The 15,464-nt window shown below is 41.4% G+C and overlaps 1 protein-coding gene across 2 annotated transcripts in view; it reads right to left on the reverse strand.

Moving 5' to 3' along the window:
• Positions 1-1,601: 1,601 nt before the first annotated feature.
• Positions 1,602-15,464, reverse strand: part of SGK2 (serum/glucocorticoid regulated kinase 2) — a 42,074-nt gene continuing 28,211 nt past the window's right edge. For both annotated transcript variants that reach the window (XM_026697611.2, XM_087929093.1), the window contains 8 exons: positions 9,837-9,968; positions 8,534-8,646; positions 7,611-7,647; positions 7,093-7,179; positions 6,468-6,563; positions 5,415-5,570; positions 3,666-3,755; positions 1,602-2,901 (listed from right to left, as the gene is read on the reverse strand). In XM_026697611.2, coding sequence (XP_026553396.1) covers positions 2,749-2,901; positions 3,666-3,755; positions 5,415-5,570; positions 6,468-6,563; positions 7,093-7,179; positions 7,611-7,647; positions 8,534-8,646; positions 9,837-9,968 — 864 coding nt within the window. In that variant the 3' untranslated portion in view covers positions 1,602-2,748. The remainder of the gene's footprint in view (positions 2,902-3,665; positions 3,756-5,414; positions 5,571-6,467; positions 6,564-7,092; positions 7,180-7,610; positions 7,648-8,533; positions 8,647-9,836; positions 9,969-15,464) is intronic.

Below are 15,464 nucleotides of genomic sequence, written 5' to 3' on the forward strand. Positions count from 1 at the left end.
TTTAATACCTTATAGAAGAATTAATCATACTATGAATTCTACAAGTTCAAATCCCAAACTAACTGATGGATTGGTGAAGGCACATAAACTATAAAATCCTACTATGATAAGACAAAGATGTCAAGGCAGAAAAGTTTCTATTGGGAATTTTTGTGTTGTTTTCCTTAGGTATATTTTAAAATGGGCATACAAGTAATCCTTGTATAATGATGCTAACTGGAAATGGAAACTCCTACATTAAGCAACATGGTCATGTTAAAAACCACATGACTGCACCATTGGTGATGTCAGTTCCAGTTGCCATCATTAAATGAGGACAACACAAATGTTAAGCAAGGACCTCAAGACTATGATTTTCTGCAGGTTTCTCCATTACCTTTGCTTGTGGGAAATTCACGGGGAAGGTTGCGACCATGATTATGTGACTATATTCATAACCACAAGATAAGGTCATTTTATTTGTTCAGCGATGTCACAAGTATGAACGGTCACTGAATAAGTGATTTTTTTCATTATTCTTTCTACAAATAAATTAGACAAAAGTTATCTTTATATGTCAAATATACTATACTTTTTATTATGTCTTAAACATTTTATTATAATAAAGAAGTGGGAGTAGGAAGGTATTCTGCTGTTATAATATAGCAATGATACACAGAATTTAGCAGAGACTATCATGTGAACCAACCCGGCGCTTCTGTCACTACCTTGATGACAAAGGAAAAGGAAGAAGGGGAGGCATTTCTCTATGTCAGGAATCTCCAACCTCAGGGACCACCAAACTCATAATTTTAAATCCCACAGGCCACTAATATGAATTTTGACTGACGGTGGCTTGCTGATGTTGGTGGGAGACAGATGATTTGTAACCTCTAAGGTCTGAATCCAATCATTGTGAGTTTTTGAACAGACTTCAGTCTAAAAACATCCCCACACTATTTGCTTTCCAAGTATCTGATGGAGTAGACTGCAGCCTTAAAAAGTTTATAGATAGTCCTCAACTTATGACAATTGTACCCCAAAATTTCTATTGCTAAGCAGTTAACAGTTAAATGAATTTTGCCTCATTTTATGACCTTTCTTGCCAGAGTTGTTAAGTGAATCTGACTTTGCTGGTCAGAAGTGCTGCTGTAACTTCAAAAGATCACTAAATGAATTGTTGTAAGTCAATAATTCCTATACTGTAATATATTTATCTGTCTGTAAAACTATTAGCTACTTTTCAAACACTTCAGTACTAAGGTTTTGGAAAATCTAATGTATGCTAAATCTAAACACAGGATGTTAAAAAATGTTAAGCAAGTACAAAGCTACCCAATTTTTTGTAATTCATATTGCTTGTAATTGAATTTGCCATTTCATAAAATTAGCAACAGATCTTTTCCAGAAAATCTTTGCTTTGATAGTTTTGTTCTTATACTTACTAGTGATTCATTTTAGCCAACTCTGGATCTCTTTATAGAGTTTATCAGAAGTCTGTGTTTTTGCTTTTTGCTGATAGTAAGAAATTGTTTTTAGAATGAGCTTATTTTCTTAAAGATTTAGCTATGCAAGTAGTTATATAATGTGTGAATTGCTATTCATTTTCTAAAAGATGAATGCAAAACTCAAAATTATTTAATGTGGTACAGAGTGGCTGAAAACAACATGACATAGATTATTTGTTCTAAATCTTTAAAAAATGAGACTACATACTATATTGGCATAAGAGCATTGGATGGAAATTGTAACATTCCCTTTTTTATTCATAAAAATCACCTGGTCAACTTTGCCTGTATTTGAAACAATTCACATGTTACCAAAAAAATTATATATTGTATCCATAAAATATCACATAGAGACTTTATTTTTATCTTTTCATCAATACCATTTTGGGCTTAACAGATTTGTTCAGGCACTTTATTTTTCTTTATGGATTCTTAAAATAAATCCATTTGTTTCTTTTCGATCTGTGCTGTTAAGAGGTAGTTATTATAAGAGTTTAACTTTCAATAAACAGGAACAAATAAGCAAGATTATTTAAAAATATATAAACAGAGATCACTAGAATATTTCCAGGCTAAAGCAACAATACTTGGAATCCAGTAGACTGTATGATGGATGGCTTGCTGTTTCCACCAATTTCATTTTGTTGCAGTGCATTCAAAACTAAAAAGAAATACCTAAAACCTGACAACAAGCCAGGAGGTGTCAACTGATTTGAGAAAAATGAATTCAATGCCATGCCAATTTCATACCAGAGGACTAGCTATGAGAACTGGGGTCAAGGAGAGGTAGTTACAGCTTTTCTGACTAACTCAAAAGAGTTCTTCAAGAACATACATAATGAAAGCAAATTGCAATCAAAAATTCAAGAGCCATAAAATCTAGAATAATATTGCAAGAAAATGGATTCAGCTAGTTTGAATTGGTAGTGCCCCAAACTTAAAACAAATGAATACAAAATAATTAGTTATTTAGAATACAATAAATCTCTTCTAAGCATCTTGCGTTCTCTTAGGACTTCATCCATTTGGTGAAAGGCTGTATCAATAAATGTGTTCATGCCTCTACAAATAAAAATTATTTTAACTACCATGATTGGCAATGCTCAGGAAGAGGAACATTCACATTGTAAGTCTCTGTATGTCAAAGTTGCAAAGTTTGGTTCTTTTCCGGTTAGAAGATTAGATAGGTATGTGATGTCTTCCTCTTATTTAAATAATAAGCTAAACCTAGATTTTACAAGTCATATTTACATGAGATGCTTTAATCTTCATCATTTGGTGCATATGAAAAACCCAGGAAAGCATCTGTTGCACTGGAACTGCTGGTAGCTAATTCAGGAGTTTGGATGATGGAACTGGGAACAGTTTCCTGAGTGAATTCTGGGTCAAAATGTCGTAGATCAGCTGGCCCAGCCTTTAAAAAAAATTATTATTATTTAAGTTTTAGGCAATAATAACAATAAAGTAAATAGTCATTCTTAAAACCAGAGGGTGTAGAAGGAGAGAAACACAGCAATGTTTTGGGATTATGCTGAATCCTACTAGTCCATTCAACTTTATACTGAGTTGAATTTATGTTAGGTTCTTTTTATTCCTTTCACATAAAACACTTCACAGTCAAACATTCTGGATTACATACATTACATACCATGTTTCTGAGACAAAGTGAGAGGAAGGCCCTGGGTTATTTGTCTGGGGAATGGTGTCCCAATTATTTTCCATTCACTGGTGGAGGGGAAGGGATAGAGAAAAGGAAGCTATTTATTTATTCTATTTATTTATTAAGAAAATTTATATGACTTCCCAGGCAACTTGCAAGAATTAAAAGATAACTACTTGTTTTATGCTCCTATTAAATACATTTTTTCTGAGAAATACATTTAGCACTATGTGTAATTAGATTTTTAATTAGTTCTAATAGGCAAACTGAGTAAACTGTGATTTCTGCAAGCCATTCTTTACTCTGCAACAATTTCCAGTTTTTCTTTAAAGGCAAATTGCAGTATCCCAAGACGGTAAATCATGTGAATTGGCTCAATATTTCACATGTCAGGAAAATCTGTAACAAATTAAGAAATGTAGATCCATAATACCTGAAAAGCACTCAGAATTGTTAGCTTTTTCTAATATTTCTTCACAATTTCACAAAGATTGCCTATAGCATAATAAACTACTTACCACATTAGGATCAAATGGAGGAGTGATCTTCTTATTATATAAATCATCCCAGTTTATTGGAGCGAAGAACATATGGTTCTTTATTTCAAGCTGAAAAAGTAAAATAAAGATGAGTTGCTAACTGCTACATGTTTATCTATACCTAGCTGCAATGAATCATTGATCTAAATTTACATACTGTAAATAGTTTCCTAAAATACATTTACTAATTGTAAAGATAAGCAATTGTACATTGTTATACAGAAGCTCATTGTACCAAATATGTACACAATTAAACCCTGATATGAACTCAGGCTCAAGCCTACTCAGTAACAATAAGGGCAGCTAGTGTCAATGTTCCTCCCGTAGGTTACCAAAACACCAGATTACTAGAGAAACCACACAACTCCCCCTCCCCTCAAGTATTCTGTCTCTGTATTGCAAAGATATATGAAGCAAAAGCACAAGGCTGCCAACTTGTCAGGAAAAGCCCAATCAATTCCCAATCCTCACTCTCTTCAAATCCCCATCCCTCTGGTAACTCCCAGATCATCAGGCTTCTAAGATGGACTGTTCTAATAGGTTCCCTGCTTTGGCAGAGGTCTAGGAAAGCTAAAATTCTCAGTCTGAGTAGAAAGTGATCTGTTCATGAAAGAATAAAGACCAGATCAAATTATCTATCTATCTATCTATCTATCTATCTATCTATCTATCTATCTATCTATCTATCTATCTATCTATCTTTTTTGTGGATTCACAAATGGAGGCTAGGGACTTACATACTTTTTTAGGTAATGGAGGTTGAAATCACCCTAAAACCTTTTCTTGAAGACTCTCTCATGAGCCCTAAAGTCCAGGACCTCACAAAGAGCCACTGAGGCAATCAGGGCACCCTAACTTGTGTTTATATCACAACCTAACATACAAGCAGTTGGAACTAGTCACCTCAGCTGACTCAGAATTCTTTAGGGATTTCATAAGCTTCACCTTCTAACACTGTGTTGGCGAACCTATGCCATACGTGTCAGAAGTGGCACGCAGAGCCATTTCCCCTGGCACGCAAGAGATCACCTGGAAGAGCCCCACTGCGCATGCATGTGCTGCCACCTGACAGCTGATTGTCGGGTATCTGGGGGCAGAGGGGGGCGTGCGGGATATGAACGTACATGCACAGGAAGTTGTTGCACGCAAGAGGGAAATTGCACATGCATGCACAAAGACATGCAGTGCACAAGGGAATCGCATGCTTAGATGCACAGTGCTGGCTGAAAAGTACAGTACGTTGAGATATAAATGTAGAAGCAGAAGTACATTAAGTGTGTAATGGAAATGCCCATTAGTTTTTCTTTTTCTGTACACTATTCTGTATACTATGTCCAGCCTTAAAATTGATATAGCAAAATATGAAAGTTTCCATTAACCTACTGAATATATAGCCCACTCTAATCTTCCACTTGTACTGCTTAATTTCCAAATTATCTAGTTATTTAAGTTCTATTATATATTTATTAAGCAGCAAACTGTACAGTATTTGTATCATTCCAAAATGCAGAAATTATAAAAATAAAAAACTGTGCTGGATGAAAGTGAAGATAGTGGAGATACATTGATAAAGGAGTAGCAGTGATGGGGCAGAGAAAATATCAGAAATAGTGAAAAGAGCTGTGAAATCTCACACACACTGCTACAGATTTAAAATACTGCCAAGTAGGATCGAGTTTTAGCAGAACAAGATGCCTGGGGCTCCAAGAATAAGCAGTCATCACATACAAAATCGGTTTTGCTTCCAAGCCTCTTCTTCTGGTCTTTATGAAGAAGTCCTTGTAGGATATCACAAGCTGCTATGGTCTTGGTTCCTTGAATCTGAAGTGGTTTGTGCAGAATATTCTCATACATCTGTGACATGTCTCGGCTGTAAAATGGAGGCTGACAGTAAAAATAGGAAAAGGTCAATAGCATATAGTACAATGTAAATTTGTATCGTGTTCACATAAAATGCAATTCATGCTGTTTCTTATATAAGTTTAATGAAAGAAATGTATGCTATTATAGTTTGTTTAAAATAAATTACTGAATAAACCATTCAAAAGTTAGACTACCATGTTTGTCTGAAATGGTAAGTAGGGGGGATTGAACAAGAAGACCTCCAAGGTCTCTTCTAAGTTCTCTTCTCTTCTCTTCTATATTCGTTGTAGGTGAAAAATACAGGGCAACCACTAGATGGCAGCAAACATTTACAGGAAAAGTGCAAAAGCTATATGTTCACAGTTTAGGTTTGATAGCCCTAAGGAATAGCTTTATTAGTAAGATTAAATGTGTGTGCTGCACAATTAGTTCATTTGTATTAATATAAACTGATCCAATCCTGCTTCCAAACATACAATTATCAACATGACTGATATGCTGACAGACTTAACATATGCAAGAACTCAAGCACACTTTAATTAATTGATCGATTGAGCCACCTGGCAACTGATTTGAAGACACTGTTATCCAAATTCCACCTATGCTGGAATATGATAAACATGGCTAATTATACTAGCATACAGGGATAAGCAGCACGAGATGGGGTTCTAATAACACTCTGAGGCAGTGTTTCCCAAAAACATGGCAACATGAAGATGTCTAGACTTCAATTCCCAGAATTCTTTAGCTAGGCTGGCTAGAGGATCCTAGAAGTTGAATTCTAGACAGCTTAAACTTTTATGTAAAAAACGTGATGATGTTTCTTGTCCCTTTGTCTGAAGTTTGTTTATATATTAGGATGAAAAGCCATTCCCATTCCCAGGCCATTTTAGTCTCCACCTCAGAAGCAAAACTTACCAAGCCAAATAGCATTTCATAAAGCACAGCTCCAAGGCACCACCAGTCAACAGTTCGGTCATAAGGCTGCTTTTTAAGTACTTCTGGAGCCAAGTACTGTAGAAATATGTGGAAATTTTAATAATAATATATCATTATATACACAAAGGATTGCAATTACTTTCCCAAAAGCCACATTTATTTTCTTTATTGGAAGTAGTACAAAGAAGTATGTATTTAAGTGGTAATGATACATCTATATGAGTATTTTTTTTAAAGTATGCCCTGAGGATCCCTGGGGACTTCCCCAAGACCCCACAGAGGTCTGTGAAATAAAAATTTGAAGATATTTGCAAAAATTTAAAACAATGCCTCTCTTGTCATTGTTATTTTTTATTTATTAAAAATATGAGTTTTTCATAATTTTTTAAAATTAATGTTAATATCTGATGGCTTGAATACTACCATATTAATTTACATGATTCAATAGATAAATATTTTACATGCATCAATTTTAATTTTTGATAGAATAAGTATCAATAAATACAACCCATGGACACAAGCTTTTTGGGAAGAGCTTTTTTTTATTTTAAAAAGTAGGACAGGTTCCTGAGAGTAAAAAAAATTAAGAAACACTATATCATACTTCTGGTGTGCCACAAAAAGTAGATGTTGTTTCTTCTGGCTCCATTCCTTCTTTGCAAAGCCCAAAATCTGTCAGAACAATGTGACCCTGAAGGATTAGGGAGAAATTTCAGTCTTCTTGATATATTTCAAAATAGACAACAAAACAAATAGGCTTTTTTAATCTGGAGCTGGTAACAATGTCCTTTGTTTTTTTTAGTAATATTTTTATCAAACATAACCCAGGCAACTGTGAGTCCTGAGCAGAAGTCCACAAGCAAAATATTAGTTACTAAAAACTAGCAACTTCCAGTGAAACTCAGAAGCAGTGACTGGGGAAAGCCTGGGACTATTTCACAAGTCATTTCTCACACATGACATGCTCTTAATTATACATGTCTCACACTTGACACAGCATGCAAATGTTTCATCATAAACTATTGGAAACTATAGGAGGTAGTTGTTAGACATTACTAAATCTGGTCTCTCTTAACAATGACAATTTTAATTTTCTCCATACAACAACACTAATAAACATACCTGACAATCCAAAAGAATATTTTCAGGTTTCAAGTCCCTTAAAAAAAGAGAGAACAAGAAAGGAATTTATGTTTATATGGTACAGCAGGGACAGAGAGAAGACAGATCCAGATCTCTTGCAGTAACATATAGATTCCCATTCAGCCATCCCAAATGCAGTGCTCAGACAAAGAAACTTTAAGACAGTCTGTGTAGCTTTCAAACTTCTTGAGTATATCCTTAATGTATTTCTTCAATATGCTAGACTTCAGTTCCCATAATTCCTATGCAATCTGATCATATCATCTGAGGGATATACCTAGCTGGGGAAGACTATGTTAAAATGATTGGTATGCTCCAAATTATCATTTTCAACTAATGATTTCCATTCACTCTGATGTCCATTTTGTGGTAAAGCGATAGTCTCTATTGGAGCACACTTTGACATATGCTGTCTGCTTGCTCTCTGTCTCTGTCTCTCTCTGTCTCTCTCTCTCTATGTGTCAGATTTTTATTCCTGGCAATTGCCTAGACAAGTCCCATTGAGTTTTTGGCGAGGTTTCAGAAATGGTTTTTCATCTCCTTCTTCCTAAAGCTGAGACATTCACTGCCCCAAGGTCACTAAGCTGGTTTCATGCCTAACACAGGACTAGAACTCCCAGTCTCCCAGGTTCTGGTCTGATGCCTTAACCAGTACACCAAACTGGCTCTCTATGGCATGCTCTAAAGATATCCAATATAGCAACACTTGGATTTGTCAGAGGGTCTTGGGAGCTTTTCTCGGACAAACATATTTCTAAATAAATGCAAAAATCTCAGAGAAACTCGCCCCATGTTATTTTTCTCACAGGCAGCCAAACCTACCAATTCTGTTAATTCACATGCTGATATGTTTTGCAGCAAGCAATAGGATCAATACCTGCTCTGATGCCAACATAATTTACCTGTATATGATATTCAGTGAGTGAAGGTAGCCCACCGCACTGGCCATTTCTGCTGCATAGAAGCGAGCACGAGGTTCACGAAAACAGCGCTCCCTTTGTAGGTGGAAGAATAACTAGAAACAGAGAGATAAAAACTTAGGAAAGCAGCACAATGTTTTATAAACCCTCTTTTTATTTAATACAATCAAAAGATAGCAATAGCACTTAGACTTATATACTGCTTCTTACTGTTTTATAGCCCTCTCTAAGCAGTCTACAGAGTCAGCATATTGCCCTAACAATCTGGGTCCAATATCATACACCCTGCTCAAACAATTTTAGCAGTTTCATTTAGGCATTCCCATTTGGAAAGTTGAAAGAATTATTTTACCCACTTTTTAGTAAATAGATTTTACTTTCATTAGTAACTTTTCATTTCTTGGGGAGTATCGATATTCACTTAAGGGAGGACTAGAACCTAGTTTCTAGTCCAGCACTTTAACCACTATATCTTGATGGCTGTCATTTTCATGTATTCTTTATTATTAGTTTGGTTGTTTTTTTCATTGTGAACTGCTTCAAGATACTTTGACATAGGAAATAGCACACATATGTTGCAAATGATAATGATGATAAATATTATTTATACAACCCCAGTTATGTAACCAGATCACTGCCTAATTTTAACACAATTTCATAGGGAACTGCTCCAGTATTTTATAAAGGTAGTTCTCCACTTATGACTGATCGCTTGGTGACCTTCTGATGTTATGACAGCCTGCCCCAAAGATACTTACAACCTGGTTCTGAATGTCTGACAGCCACTACCCTTTGCAGTCACATGACTGCATTTTGGGTGCTTGGCAATTGGTCCCCATTTATGGCCATTTTCCAGCATCAGACAGTCATGTGACCATGATTTGTGATGTTTTTGATGAAAACCGACATTTATTTCCAGGTTTTGACAAAAACATCCCATAATGAACATTAATGACCTTAATGACCACAGCATTTGTTTGATGACTGCAGTGTTTTCTTTATAGCCACCATGTTCACTGTATGACTGCTACAAAAAAGGAGTCAAAAGTTGGTGACTTGCTTTAGGGACATCACAACTTATGACCATAATTTCAGGCTCAATTAAGGTTGTAAGAAGGACTAACTTCAATTTTAGTCTTCTGTCCAAGGTTGATTCAGTTATCATCCAGCCATGCACTGAATCATTCATAGGAGTGAAGGAGAAAATGTCAATGCAGTTTAGATTGAAAATGAAATCTGCCAATGATGCTAGGATTTGTGAAAAAGAGCACAGACAGGTACTTGCCTCTCCTCCATTTACATAATCCAGTACAAAGTAGAGTTTCTCCTTGGTCTGGAAAGAATAGTGGAGCCCCACGAGGAAAGGATGTTTCACATTCTTCAGGAGCACATTGCGTTCTGCCATTATGTGGTTTTGCTATCAAGAAGCAAGAAGGAGAAACATGCAAATATGCAGGGTAGTTTTTTTTAAAAAAGATGTAGCAAAAAGAACTACAGAAATTGAAATCTCAAATGATACTAGGATTTATGAAAAAGAACACTTTGGAGGAGGGATCACTCAAATGTTTTTACTTGCTACTTTCAAATAGCATCTTTAGCAGAGAGTGAGTTTTTTTAAACAGACTGTAGAAAGGAAGAAACAGAGTTAATGTAGCACTCCTTCTATGCCTTTTTTTGCTATAAATTGAATGTATTAGAGGAATCCACTAAAGGCATGTGGATGACATGGCTTTCACACCAAGTACTGTGTGCTATCTGCCAGCTATTGATAAGGTTCTATATGCCCAACTTACTTTTCCTCCATATTGTTGTCAGTTTTACCTCAGAGGCTCAAAAACAGAATAGAAGAAAAGCATACAGGAAAGTCCATTCTTATTGATATGGAAGGTTAAGAAGAAAGTAGAGAGCAAATCTGGTTTCTGGGGGTTGTCAATGTTTTTTTGGGGGGGGGGCTGGGGGGGCTTGCAATGTGCTATCATTGGATGGTAGCATAACAGCACGAGAGATCATTACAGCAACAACTGCAGGGGTTTTCTAATGCACGATAGACCTGAGGGATAGACTGTTATGTCCTGAGGACTCAAGGAGTTCTCACTCAGGTCCACTCACTTTACGTGGGCGTTATTCCCCCATTCCCATTGGTTGGCTCTCCCCAGCAGCCAGCTATAAAAGCAGGCTGCGGGGTCCAACCGGTTGCTGATTGCTGCGAGCCAGTTCCAGGCTTGGCAAGCACGGTCAGCCCTTTATTGTAAAATAAAGTATTGTTGCACTCATGCTCTGGTTCAGCCTCTCATTGCTCAAACTTAACACTGGCGACGAGGATGGGATGGCTACCAGAAGCACCTTGCAACCGCTGAGTCACTAGCCACCGATCCGCAGCCCAGAGAGAGCGATCGGCTGGCGACAAGGGGAACGCTGATCCGCAGCCAGAGAGAGCGGTCAGCCAACAATACGAGCGATCAAAAAGAGCAAACGCTGATCCGCAGCCAGAGAAAGCGGTCTGATTCAAAGTTAGAAGCGTCTGTAGCCGCTTGTTAGCCCCGCTGCAGGGAAAGTGAAGCGCTGTGAGCCGCAGCCGCTCTGTATTTGGCGTGAAATTCAAACGGGTGTCATTTGAATTTCGAGCCAGTAGGAGACACAGCACAGCGCTGTAGGAAGTCACTAACGCCCACTTTTTGGCGCGAATCAAGACACCTCCAACGGCTAGCAGCCAACGTGGTAACCCAGAGAGAGAAAGAGAGGGTAGCAAAAAACCTCTCCAGAGCTGATATCACTAGTAACTCACGAGCGCCCGTAGTCCCAGAGAGATTTTTTCCGCAGGTAGCCCAGCCGTTCCAGCACCATGAGTTCCAACCCAGTATTCCCGGCGTTTAAACCAGACGAAGAGAAGTGGGAGTCGTATAAGAACCGCTTCAATCATTACATCGATGCGGTCGGCTTGGCGGATGCGGGAGAGCATCGGAAAAAATCCTATTTCCTAATCTACTGCGGAGCCACCATTTACGATACCGCCGCAGCACTCGTAGCGCCGAGAGAATTGAAAAACGTTCCGTGGTCCGAGTTGCTTGAGATCCTCACTAACCACTACGCTCCCAGGCCTTCACAAATCGCCAGGAGGTTCACGTTCCGTATGAGGAAGCAATCAAGTAAGGAGACCATCAATCAATATATGGCCGCCCTCAGAACAGCAGCCCTGCACTGCGGGTTTGGAACATACTTGGAGGACATGCTCCTCGATCAATTAGTTTGTGGGGTCAAGGATCTCAACCTACAGAGGCTCCTGCTAGCAAAAAAAGACCTCAACCTCACGCAAGCGGTCGAGGAGGCCCTAGCAGCCGAGCTAGCAACGAACTCAGCCACCGAAATTCAGGGCCCAAGTGCCAAGCTAGCATCGTTCCCAGTCCATTCCGAAGAGGTGGAAGCGGAGGAAACCCACAACGATGAAAACGACGTCCACCGCCTCGCCAACAACAGACGGTCGCAGGTAGGGGCCAAACAAGAATACACCGGTCCACCCAAGCACATCACATTGTGCCTAGCCTGTGGGGGATCGCATCAAAGGGCCACCTGCAAGTTTAAGGGAGCCACTTGCAACAACTGCCATAAGAGGGGGCACATCGCGAGAGTCTGCCAAGCCCCCCAAAGCACTGCACACAGACCCCCGTCCTCGCACGCGGGACCACAGAGGCAAGTATTAAACTGTCGCACGCACCGCCTTGCCAGGCGTACTTGCCACGCTGTTAGTAAAATTTCTCTCTCCGTTTCCCTAGAAGGTAAACCGTGCCACATGGAGGTTGACACAGGGTCAGCGCTCTCAATAATCTCGTGGAACACCCTCAAGAGACTCCACCCCAGCATATCTACTACCCGGCTTCAGAGATGCCAGTTCGGTCTGAAGGACTACCAGGGGAAGGCCATTCCCGTGATCGGCAGAGGCAAGTTCTTTGTCAGTTTTAGAGCTTTTTAAAGGCCACCTACCTCTAGTGGTAGTTAACGGCAATCTACCCACCTTATTGGGGCTCATTGGTTTCCCCACCTCGGCCTAGGGTTAACAGGAGTCCATGCTGTCTCAACCTCAGACACTGACTCCTTATTCGCTGACTACGCAGATGTGTTCAGCGAGGAGCTGGGGTGTTATAATGGAACCCCATCTCGTTCACCGTTGACCCCCAGGCAGTCCCAATCAGATTAAAACCACGTAGAGTTCCATTTGCTATTCGACCAAAACTAGACGCTGAATTGGATAAACTACTAAAACAAGGGGTCATTGAGCCAACAGATTTCGCCAAGTGGGAGACGCCCATCGTCACACCCCTTAAAAAGATGGTAGCCTGAGAATTTGCTCGGACTACAAGACAACAATCAATAAATATTTACAAGTTAGCGCCTACCCTGTGCCCGTCATTCAGCACTTATTGCACACATTCGAGCCGGGCAGTATTTTTGCTAAATTGGACATGTCTCAAGCATATCAGCAGTTCCCTGTTGATAACCAAACAGCGGAACTTCAGACCATCGTCACTCACAGGGTGCCTTCCGATGCAAGCGTCTCCAATTTGGCGTAAGTGTTGCCCGGGTATTTTTCAATCCCTCATGGAGCGGATTTTACAGGGCCTCCCTGGTGTAGTACCCTACTTCGACGACATCTTGGTCTCGGCCAGGGACAGACCCCAACTCTTCCAGAGAGTGCGAGCAGTGTTAGAGAGGTTCAGACAGCATGGCCTCAAGTTAAAAAAAGAAAAATGCGCCATTGCCACTAGACAGGTGGACTTTCTGGGTTATAAAATTGACGCCTCTGGCATTCACCCCTGGAGTCCAAGGTTAGAGCAATCCACGAAGCTCCCACACCAACCTCCAAAACGGAGCTACAAGCTTTCTTAGGGCTGCTGAACTTTTATGCATCCTTCTTGCCCCATAAAGCCTCAGTAGCTGAACCCCTACACAGATTACTAGACAAAAAGTCACCGTGGCACTGGGGGCACAAAGACCAGGCGTTTAACGCCGTCAAATCACTACTTACGTCAGAGGCAGTGCTCATCCAATTCGACCCCAACCTTCCTTTAGTACTGGCAGCAGACGCATCCCCTTTTGGAATTGGGGCGGTCCTTAGTCACAGACTCCCCAATGGCGCCGAGGCCCCCATCGCTTTTTCTCCAGGACGCTCTCGGCCACGGAGCGAAATTACAGCCAAATAGACAAGGAAGCCCTAGCAGCTGTTGCAGCCGTGAAAAAGTTTCACGAATTCCTTTTTGGCCACTTCTTGAACTGGTCACCGACCATAAGCCCCTCCTGGGCCTACTGGCGGCGACAAACAGACACCTCAAGTCCTTTCCCTAGAATGACAAGGTGGACACTTTTCCTAGCGGCCTACTCATACAAACTTATTCACCGCCCGGGCAAAACTCTATCCCACGCCGACGCTCTCAGTCGCTGCCCCTTACCCGCTCCGGCTGAAGACCCAGCTCCTGTCAACGCCATTTTCGAAATCACCCAGTTGGACCTGCCCATCACCGCCCTTGACATCGCCGCTAAAACCAAGGCAGACCAAACGCTCGCCCAGGTGCTCGACTGGGTGAGGAGGGGTGGCCGGGAGGCAACGTTGATAACAAATTCGCACCCTTTAAGACTCGCATGCAGGAGCTGTCCAGTTTGCAGGGTTGTCTACTGTGGGGCACTCGAGTGGTCATTCCGACCTCGCTGCACCCGAGTCCTGGAGGCGTTGCACGAGGGACACCCGGCATTGTGAGAATGAAGGCATTAGCACGCAGCTACGTGTGGTGGCCGGGTCTAGACGAGGACATTGTCAATTGGGTAAGTTCCTGCAGCATTTGCCAGGAATCCCGTCCTGCTCCCCCATCGCCACCCCTACCAGATGGGAGAGCGCCAACGCCCTTGGTCTAGAATCCATATCGATCTGGCAGGCCCGTGCATGGAAAGATGTTCCTAGTGGTCGTGGACGCTTATTCCAAATGGATAGACGTGGCACAGCTATCCACGACCACCACACTAGCAATCACCAACGTGTTAACGCGCCTGTTCGTTACACATGGACTACCCGACTCCATTGTCTCCGATAATGGCCCACAGTTCGCATCAGTAGAATTCAGCCGTTTTGCTGCCAACCTGGGCATTCGCCACATTTTCACAGCCCCATTTCACCCTGCCAGTAATGGGTTGGCTGAAAGGGCCGTCAGGACCACCAAAGAGGCCCTCGCTAGGTTTGGCAGGGATGACTGGCACCACAAACTCTCACGGTTCCTGATGAGCCAGCACTCAACCCCCTGTGCAGTCACCAATAAGTCCCCAGCGGAACTTCTGATGGGCCGGCGCCTGAGGACTGTATTGGACAGATTGCACCCACAATACTGCCCTGACTCTCCCCTCGCTTCTACTTCGGGGGTTAGACATTTTTTGTTACAGGAGCCGATATTCGCAAGGAATTTCGCTGGGGACCCACTTTGGATTCCAGGCGAGGTCATCGCCATCACCGGGCCGAGATCGTATAGAGTCAGGCTGGAGGATGGTCGCGTCTGGAGGAGACATATAGACCAGCTTAGAAGGCGCCTCAGCACCTTTGCCAACAAGAATCCATAGTCTCCAGTCGAAGGGGAACCGCCTCATCCGCCGCCCAGCCACATCGTACCCAGCGACCAGTCTGCACCAGCGGTCGTTCCAGTCAGCCCAAACTCGGACAACAGCGCCCAGAGAGTTGACCAGCCTGATCCAACCCACGAGAGCTCGACCCCAGTAACCAACCCGGTGGTTCCCGAGGATGCCCAGTCCAGAGAGAGTGTTGGCGACACTATGCCGGCTCGACCATCACAGACTGGTACCGAACAGACAGACAATGTTCCCGAGTTGCGCCGTTCCGGGCGCCAACACAAACCCCCCGTCTACCTCAAGGACTATGCAT

This window comes from Pseudonaja textilis, chromosome 3 (genome assembly GCF_049901715.1).
Source record: "Pseudonaja textilis isolate UNSWEBS1 chromosome 3, rPseTex1.2, whole genome shotgun sequence".
Lineage (NCBI taxonomy): Eukaryota > Metazoa > Chordata > Lepidosauria > Squamata > Elapidae > Pseudonaja > Pseudonaja textilis.